The sequence below is a fragment of the Myotis davidii genome, unplaced genomic scaffold, assembly GCF_000327345.1.
Source record: "Myotis davidii unplaced genomic scaffold, ASM32734v1 scaffold18, whole genome shotgun sequence".
NCBI lineage: Eukaryota > Metazoa > Chordata > Mammalia > Chiroptera > Vespertilionidae > Myotis > Myotis davidii.
The window spans coordinates 1,209,324-1,219,017 of record NW_006292696.1 but is presented as its reverse complement, the minus strand read 5'-3'; the positions used below and the strand labels follow the sequence as shown (position 1 = coordinate 1,219,017).

Sequence of the window (9,694 nt, the reverse complement as noted above, 5' to 3'; positions counted from 1 at the left end):
GAACATTCTAATTTAGTCATCCCCCAAACACGGAACACCCTAGCAATTAGAGGTGAGTTGGGCTGCCTACAATCACTCTATGAACCTATCTCCCAGGTTGCTAAGGTCTTACCTGACCTATTGTCATTATGAAAGAAGTAAATAAAGCCACTGACTTTTACACTTTAACTGGGAGAACTTTATAGTATGTGAATTATATCTCAACCAGGCTGTTTAAAGGAAAGAAGAAGAGAGAAAGAGAAAGAGAGGAAGGCAGGCATAAACATGCCCTACTTTCCATCAATCCCTTGCTGATGACTTCTGCTTCCCCTCAGGACAATCTTCAGAGCCACCCAGTGTTGGACAAAGGCAGTGTCAGCCCAGAGCACCCGTCCTTCTGGGTTCCTCTAACATTTATGTTCTCCTTCCATTACTGTTTGGTTCTTAGCCCATCCACCTGACCGGTCCTCCAGTACTTGATTGCTTCTTCCATGAGACCGCAAGTTTCTCCAGAGTGCAAACTGGGCCTTATCCATCTCTGTGTATCTAGCAGAAAGCATGTTGTGGGGCTCAGGTAGGGCTCCAGCTCATGTTTCACACCCACAATTGAATTTCGTCCTGTCGGCAGCAGTCCAGAAGAAGCTGACCCCCCTCTTCTTGTCCTCTGGATGATATTAGGATAGGCAAAGCACCAAGACAAGATTGTTCAAATAGGAGAGAGGCCAAGAGCAAGAGGGCTTGGCATCCTACCCACCAAAATGCAGCACTCATCTATCACTGACCCTAAAAATCCACAAATGAGCAGAAAGGGCACTGGAGGACCATGCAGCTCTGAGTACAGTGGGAAACCAGTTGAGGAGCAGCAGCAAGAAGCTTGTTGCAGTGTCCCAGTCGGTTTCTTTTCCTGAGTCCAAGTGATGGTTCAGTGCCTTTGCTGGCTCCTTCTTCTCTCTCTGCCCATGTCTTTCTTTGTCAGATGTCTTCAATGTCATCTTTCTTGTTGAATCTCAGATACAAGTCTATCTATCCATATTCGGCACCATTGCTTTTTCTTTCTCATTTGGAAAAAAAAAATTTTTTTTTTTCCTGATTACAAGAGCAACATATTTTACTATGGAATAACTGCTAAATAAATTATAGTCTCATTCCAATCACCCAGGGAAAACCAGTTGTTACTCCTTTGCTGTGAATTCTTTGAGAACATTTTCTATATATAGTTAAACATTTGGGTCACATGATCTATATTCTTTTGTCACCACACATTTTTCACTTGTCAGTATATCATGGACACCTTTTTAATCAATACATACACGTCTGTAGCACCATTGTCACTATATGCTACTGCAAACTTAGGCTGTTTCTAAGTTTTCAGTATTATAAATGATACTGCAAAGGACATTGTTTTAGCCAACCCTTCCATCATGTATTTTCAAGACATGTAATTATCGTTTTCTTCATGCCTAGGAATTTTTTGATGTGTGGCCAGTCCTGATGGGTGAAGCTCCACCATACACTGGCCCAAGGACTCCAGATGGAAGGGTAGGTCTCTTTTTGGCCTGCTCAGTATGATAAAATGTTGAATGAAATGCAAATGTAAAGCACTATAAAAACTGCTGACTTTAAAAAAATCACTTGGGTATTTTTGTTCTCTGGGTTGGGATGTCTCCCTTAAAGTTATAATTTCTCACTATAGCCAAGTCCTATAATTTACAAGGTTCTTTAATATCTTGTTGGAATTTCATAGTAACCTAGTGGGTTGAACAAGAAGGAATCCACATTCTCATTCCTCAAAAGAGGACATAGCCCTAGAAAGATCAAGCAACTTTTTTAAGAATTCACCCAGCAGGAGTTCAGATAATAAGACCTGGAAATATCCTTACTATTTAATTGAGAGTATATAAATTGGTAGCCAGAGGTCAATTCCAATGAATAAGTAAACTTGTTTGACTGCATACATTTAAAAATCTATCTTTTTACTTTTAAAATATTGAATTGGTAGCTTAGCACTTAAAAAAATCAAGGTATTTCCCATACATATCTATAGTCTCGATTTCTTTTGAAAAGGTAGAAGATCAGTCAAAACCGGACCCACAATCCCATAGGGTAAATTTGACTGGAGCTGGGTAGCAGCTATCTCTGTAGAATGTGGTCTGAGCTCTCCAGTTTGCCACAGTCCCCTCCTGTGAACACCTGCCCCCCGCTCACATTTTGGTTTCTGTCAGGGCTCTAGGCATTCGAGCTTGTGACCACTGGGCTCATACCATTGCTTTTTTTTTTCAAGATGAGGTACAAACATTTGAAAGAAAATGATGTGATGCGAGTGGGAATGTGGAAATGGTCCAGGGTAAATAGACTGAGCCCTCAAAGGGCCTATAGAACCTGTGGAATAACTGAGTGACCTTAGCTGAGGCCACACAGGGTAAGTAAGCAGCAGTCATTTCCTGGAGTGAGTTTTAAACCAGTGCTTTCCTACAAGCCCTTTTAGCCTGTTTGAAATGGTATGTCAATTTCTGCTGGGAGGTTTGACCCCGCCCAGCCAACCCTAACCCTACTCAAAATAAAGGTGTGTGTGAATTTGTGGTAGACTCAAACTCTGGGAATTCAATATGAACACCCTTGCCTGTAAGCTTTATTAATACACCAGAAGAGATTTCAACTTTGGAATCCACATGGTCTGCTGTGCTTTATCCAAAATGACCTTTATCACTTACTGTTGTCGTCCAGTTTCAAACTATTCTTTTACTCACACAAGTTTATGATTTCATTAGGAAAGACAGTGTCTTCAAGGTTTGTGTCCTATACCACTGTCACAAGCTATTTGGGTGGACATTTCCTTTTTAAGTACAGCTTTTCATGTTGGTATAGCTGACATGTTATGAGTTTTTGCTCCAAAATATGAGCTGGACTTGTATCTCCTGGAATTTAGGAGGGGAGGAACTACAATAGAGATCAGCATAGCTTTCAGACACCATCAGCTTCAACTAACTTCAATTTCCGTGGCTGCTTTGATATTCAGCTCTCTGAGCTGAACCCTGAGATCAGAGGTCATGTCTAACTCTCAGGTGGCCAGAGAAATGTCATGTTTTACCTTATCTGGCTCATCACCCTCGAGTACCCTGACCTTTAAGACCGAACTGAACAGGGTATTTTCTTACTGAGCACCAGCCCAGGAAGAGCTGCCCATCATTTGTTTAATTCAAGAAGTTTTGGTTTCACTGAGTTCATTAGCACACTCATAGCTAAGACTTTTCCTTCCCCAAAACCTTCTCCATCTCAGGTAGCACAGGCTCAGTCAATCCTTGCAAGACTATGAGCCATTACATTGAGATGGAAAAGGCCAGAAGGCAAAGGACGTTGGAATTGGTTGGTTGCTCACTTGTACGGTGAGGTTGGCCAAATAGTTCCTTGGACCTTTCATTTTCCCATCTAGGGGAGCTGTCCCTGAACTCATCTCCAAAGTCAGTTCCAGGTCTTGGATAGCTAGTGAGGATGGCACACAAAGGCCTGAGCTAGAGCCCAGATACAGCATGATGAGATTGGCCAAAAGTGAATCTTCTGAAAAGAGCATGGACGTGGAGGAAAAAAGCCTGAGTTCAGATCCCTGCTTACCAGCTAGTTCTGTGGCCTGGGGGACCTCTCTAAGCCTCACCTTCCTCATCTGTACCACCTGGTAATCAAGCTGACCCAGGAGGCCCTGGTAACTAAAGTGAATCATACACTGACACACCGTAGGCACACTAGTCATCATGGCTACTTGGGTTGACTCTCACTATCTGCCAGGCACTTAACATAGATTACGTCATTTACTCTTTTCAATGAGTTTATGGAGGAGGTCTCCTCACTTTCCCCATTTGGCAGTTGAAGAGATGGAGGTTGGGAGGTGGTCAAAAAATTTGCACATATTCAAACCCAGAATGCTTTTCTTTCTGGTAACTGACATCACATCATGCTTTTTAACATCCCCTTTTGTCTGCTAACATCACTCCCTCACTTTATCTGCCACATTCACATTAAAAATAGAGCTTTTGTCTGGATTTTGACTAATTAACCTCCCCAGATCTTGAGTCTAAAGCTCCCCAATGGCAGTTACGCTCACTTTATCTCCTTTTAAAAGTAAAATTGTATGTGTGTGTGTGTTGATTATTAAAAAATTATAGAGGCTGATTAGGCTTTATGGGGAGGGGAACAAAACAAAAAATAGCACTGTTTTAAAACTAGTACATTTCCACACACGATGGTTTGGCTATGTCTATATTTGTGGCTCTTTCAAAGACCCCTGTGTGGTAGCCTTAGCAGCTCCAGTGGAAGGTAACAAAGGTGCTCATTGATGGCTCAGTTTTTACTTTCCAACGGCTGAGAATTCTTACATGAACATGGCCTTGAAGGCAACTTGGCTGAGTTACAGTGTATGGAAAAAGCCCTGTTTACCTAGGGCACACTGATCTTTTTGTTGCTTTCTGTGAAAGCATGTTAATTTTCCTGTAGGTTTCAAAAACTCCACGTCCATTTCTAACCTTTCTAAAGGAGTCTCGTGAACTCCCTCGATAGGACAGGCTATGGCGCCCTGGGAGCTGGCAGCTTGCCTAGGAGTGCAGTGAGCAGCCAGGCCCAAGGACAGATGGCCCTGCAGCAAAGACCTGCAGAAGGTCGAGAAGCTCATGGAAATCAGCCTCCTCCTCCTCCTCCCAAGTGGAAACTTAGCTTTTGACCAAAGTCCCAGCAGCTAATGCAGCCATCTTTGCTTTCTAGAACTGCCTACAGGGTGCTGCCTTTTATGACTAGATCCCATGCTTTGTTTGGGAAAAGAGTTCTGGTGCCTAACAACAACAGCACACATGCACTACAGCTGGGGACACTGAGGCTCAGAGAGTACACCTAGCCAAACCAAGAGTAGAGCATGAGCCTTCGCTCTAGAGCAGCGGTCGCCAACCTTTCGGACCTCACGGACCACCAGTGGTCCGCGGACCACCAGTTGGCGACCACCTCTCTAGAGCATTTCATCAAGTTGTGAGGTTCATCTAGTCTCCCCTTGGATGCTTCCTACTCGAGGGGGCTCCTGTCTACCCTGGGGCAGCTGTCATCCTTGGAAGAGCTCAGGCCTCTGCCTCCTGATTAGCCAGAGCGTGCCTTCTGGAAGGACTCGGTCACTGTAGCTGCTGCCAGTGCTGGTCATTGAAGAGCAGAGCCTCTCCCACATGAAGAAGCTCATGATCGCCTGCCTACCAAGTGGACCTTCAGACACCCTTGCCTGGATCGGGAATTTTTCTTTGTGGAGGTTCTGAGTTAGGAGGTTTGTGTGGGGCCCAGGTTTCTACGTGTCAATATTGAGAGCAGCACTTCTCAAAATATCTGGAGTGAAGGGACTGTTTTCTTTGCAAATTTCTAATCCATTTTGGACTGATACTTTCAACATGTGTTAAAATATATAGCTAGAAACAATGAGAATTTAAACAAACATGCAAAATGTAAGTCTCTCTTCTTTTTTAGTTTCAAGAGACCTAACTTAACTCAGTCAAACTGCTATAAAAGTTCCTAAATGCCAACTCTCAATTTCTATTTTCATATAATCATGGAAAAGCAATAAATAGTTTGCAGACAGGTATCAGTCCAGGGACCCCACTTTGAATGGCCCTGTTCTAGATGAGAGTGATGCAGAATACAACACTGTTTTAAGCTGGTAACTGTAAGTGACATAGCAGAATGAGCACTGAGCCTAAAAGTCAAGGTTCTGGCTCACTAGAAATGAGTCCTTTCTTCTCTCTGGTCTCATTCTTCCCATTGTTGAATGCTTGCTGACTTGCCCGTCATACCTGGGAATTGAAAGGATCTGATCAGGTATTGGAACTTGCCCTGGAGCGCTAAGGGAAAGGAGCTGTGCCAGTATCCAAATGCATGCTAGGAAGTCATGTAATTGACCAGGTCTATTCTAAGAGGATGGGAGTTTTAATGGTGCAGGGAGGTGGGAAGGATGAAAGAGGTGGAAAGTGAGTTAGGGGGCATGAGGCGTGATTGGGCAGACAGGTCTGAAAGAGCTGACATAGCAAAGAGAGCAGTTGGACGATAGGAATGAATGAGAAAGGGGGTTGTGACCATAGCGCTGAGGCCTGTATAGAGGCTGGCTGGGTTGACAATGATTCTAAGTGGGACTGGAGCCTCCTTTCAACTCCCCTTTCTCCCTAGACTTCAGCAGCAGTCTCTCTCTCTCCCTCTTTCTTCCTGGGCTCAACTTCCAGATCCCCTTAGAACACTTCCCATCCCTCTCACCAGGCCCAGGTCCCAGCCCCTGCTTGGCCACTGTGAGCTGTGTCTAAGGAGAAGCACAGTAAACCATGGGAGTCAGCTGAGGACAGTGAGCTGCAGAGGCAGCTGGGATACGCCCTGGGAGAGTCAGGCTGGTGCTTCTGGAAAACCACGAACACGGAGTGAAAAACACGGCCTGTGTCATGGACACAGTCCTGATGAAGTTCTGTCTCAGACGGTGAGGGTATATATTTCTCTATCTCGTTTGCCTAGGAAATCAACTTTTACAAGGTCATCGATTACATCCTGCACGGCAAGGAAGACATCAAAGTAATCCCGTAAGTCACATGACCATACCTAACTTCAAGTGGACAGGTAATGCCACCCTATCATGTTACCAGAAGGAAGTGAGAGAATATTTGTAAGTATCCTGAACGGCCAGCATATATGCCATGTAAATTAATACAGGGGGGAATATGAATAGTAAATAAATGCTTTATCAAACCAGAAGAAGGCAAAATAAACATTTAGAAAGGACATAAAGCAGGTGCAAAGAATACGAAGATGATATTTCAATCTAAATACATCACTAATTACTTTAAATAGAAATCAACTGAATGTTCCAGTTAAATGACAAAGGTTGCCATGTTGGGTAAGAAAGAAATCCCTCCCATTTCATTGACTCTAAAATGTATGGTTTTCTACTTGTTTACATTTCTGAAATAGAACCCATGACATTGTACAATTGCTGCCACTCAGACAGTAGTCAGATGTAGTTACTATTGCCTGCCTTTGCAAGAACTAGGTCATAACCATTCATATTGTTATGACTTCATTTGAGTTATATACATTGCTGGTTATATCCATATTAAATTTAATTGCCATATAAAGTGACTTAAAGAAATTATACTATGGCCTGGCTGGCATGGCTCAGTGACTGAGCATCGACCTATGAACCAAGAGGTCACCATTCAATTCCCAGTCAGGGCACATGCCCGGGTTGCAGGCTCGATCCCCAGTGTGGGGGGTGTAGAAGGTAGCCAATTGATGATTCTCTCTGATCATGGGTGTTTCTATCTCTCTCTCTCACTTCCTTCCTTTCTTAAGTCAATAAAAATATATTTAATAAAAAAATAAATTATATCATAATGCAGCATTGAAATCAAAAGTTGCTTTGCATGGCACAAAAAGATAGGGAAAGGTATAATCTATGATTAAAATCTATATCTAAATTCTAAAAGAGCTGTGTTGACATTAATAAAATAATAATTTATAAGGTCAAAAAGCATTGCATTACAGATTAATTGGAAGCATCTTATCTTTCTCTGTTGCATACATTAAGACACTTAGTCAAGATTTGAGACTCATTCAGGTATAGTAATGTAAGCAGGTGCTGGAAGCAGCCAGAGCATGGGGAGGGAGGGCAAAGACCCAGATTCAAGTTTTTAGTCCAACTGTCCTTACAGCAAAAGTTACCATTTGTCTTTGGCCTTTACAGGAATCCACCTTCTGACCACTGGGCTTTAGCAAGTGGTCTTCCCACTTATGTTGCTCAAAATGGCTTGGTAAGTAATACAACTTGGAAGCGGGGGAGTTTTAAATCAGGTGGAAGAGTGAAAGGATTTCCGTTCAAGAGTGGGGAGAATATGATGAGAAGTGAGGATGTCAAAAAGCCCGATTCTCTCATTTCTCAATTCACTTGAGAGTTGGTCCAAGGAGATGAACAGAATATTGACATTTGAGAAAATATGAAATACACAGAAATAGTCTCACTGACTAAATAAAGATACTTATGCATATGTCCAGGGCAAAGTCATGACTGGCTGGTCTTCCAGGCTCCCCACAGACGAAACCCCAACCTTTCTTACTTAGCTGCCACTCCCAACCCCTCATCTCTGCTACATTTCCAGCCCTACCATGGATAGCCGAGCTCAAATGCTCTGCCTCCCACCATGCCCCACCCGCTCAGGGTCAAGGGTGGAATAACAGCATCCCCTGCTCCAGAGAGAAGCATCATATATGTTAGCTGCACATCACCCCCATATTTGAGTATGGTTTCCCCTCTATTATCCCCCAGGTACAACACAGAAATAGATGGAGGTGTCTAAAGACTTAGGAGAATGTAGGAAATAAAATGGAAACCAAGGAAGCAAAAAGTTTTAACAAAAAGAGAGACAACCAAATGCAACACAAGTGGTCTGTGAGCTAAGAACTAAAGCCCATTGGGTTTGGCAATGAGGAGGTCATTGGTGTGCTCCCTGAGAGCAGATTTGGTGGCGAGGACAGAAACCAGTGTGTGGTCTGCTGAGGTGTGGATGGGTAATGAGGAGGTAGAGAATGCGAAAGCAAGAGGGAAAAACCGGGATGGTTGCAATGGAAACAACATGGGGTCAAGGGAGGATTTCATTGTCAAAGATGGGAGAGACTCAAGCATGCTCATGGGCTGAGGGGAAAGAGCCCTGGGAGAGGTCAGAGATCAGGAGAGAATTATGGCAAGTGATGACTGGTCCAAGGGGAGGCCAGAGGGATGGTGCAGTGGGTGGGCAGTTCTCAAAGGAGCAGGGACAGCTCACCCTCTGAGATCACTGTGTGGTCAGGCCAGTTGGGACAGGCAGGGTCACTGCAAGTCCATATGGTGCCTTTTTGAAAACTAGAAAAAGCTGTCCCGACTCAGTGGATGAAAAGAGAAAGGCTAGGGAAATGCTTTCGCAAGTCGAGACCAGACAGAATTTCAACTCCCAGACATCCCCTTAGCCACATGCCTTCGTGCATTACACACACTACACAACTACACAGTGGCCCCACAGGCAGGGCCCTAGCGGGGTCAGAGAAGTGCCATCTGCATGGTAGGGTAAGGGGGTCCCATGTTCGGGAAAAGAGTCTGGCAATTACAGCAGCGCTACAGCACTCTCCATTCCTTGTTCTACGTTGGCATTGGTACCCCAAGAAGGAAAAACTCTTCCCTGACCAAACAAACAGAACCCAAATGTCATTGTTTCAAAGATGCTTAGAACAGCATTATTTATACGAATAAAAAGAAAAAACAGAATACAACCCAAATATGCAATAAAAGAAGGAAAACAAAACAGGATACTGGACAGGCCTTAATAATGGCAATTTGTAGCCTTTACTTTTTCACAGTTTGGAAAATGACTCGGGAGCAAAGCAAATGCTAAGAAGTAATGTTTACAAGGCGGCTTTTCTGTCCAGTAGCCTCAGTTAATAATTCAAAACCATCTCTAGCGTGTCTACCTGATGAAAAGAATGTGGATGCCGGGGGCAAGGACGCAGTGTTTCTGAAAGAGCACGCACTGCTTCACCTGGCACTTTGTCAAGTCTAACAACAGCTCCATTATTCCTTTTCACGGCTTTTAGATCTGCAACATCATGAATGCGCCTGCAGAGGACTTTTTTGAATTCCAGGTAAGTAATTTTTATTTTCTGTATTAGTCACATAATACTTCCCCCCCAAAAA

The 9,694-nt window shown here is 43.6% G+C and overlaps 1 protein-coding gene across 2 annotated transcripts in view; it reads left to right on the top strand.

The window, feature by feature from the left end:
- PDE6A (phosphodiesterase 6A) overlaps positions 1-9,694 on the top strand; it is a 47,071-nt gene that overhangs the window by 10,237 nt on the left and 27,140 nt on the right. For both annotated transcript variants that reach the window (XM_015565609.1, XM_015565608.1), the window contains exons 5-8: positions 1,444-1,518; positions 6,493-6,557; positions 7,718-7,784; positions 9,595-9,642. In XM_015565609.1, coding sequence (XP_015421095.1) covers positions 1,444-1,518; positions 6,493-6,557; positions 7,718-7,784; positions 9,595-9,642 — 255 coding nt within the window. The remainder of the gene's footprint in view (positions 1-1,443; positions 1,519-6,492; positions 6,558-7,717; positions 7,785-9,594; positions 9,643-9,694) is intronic.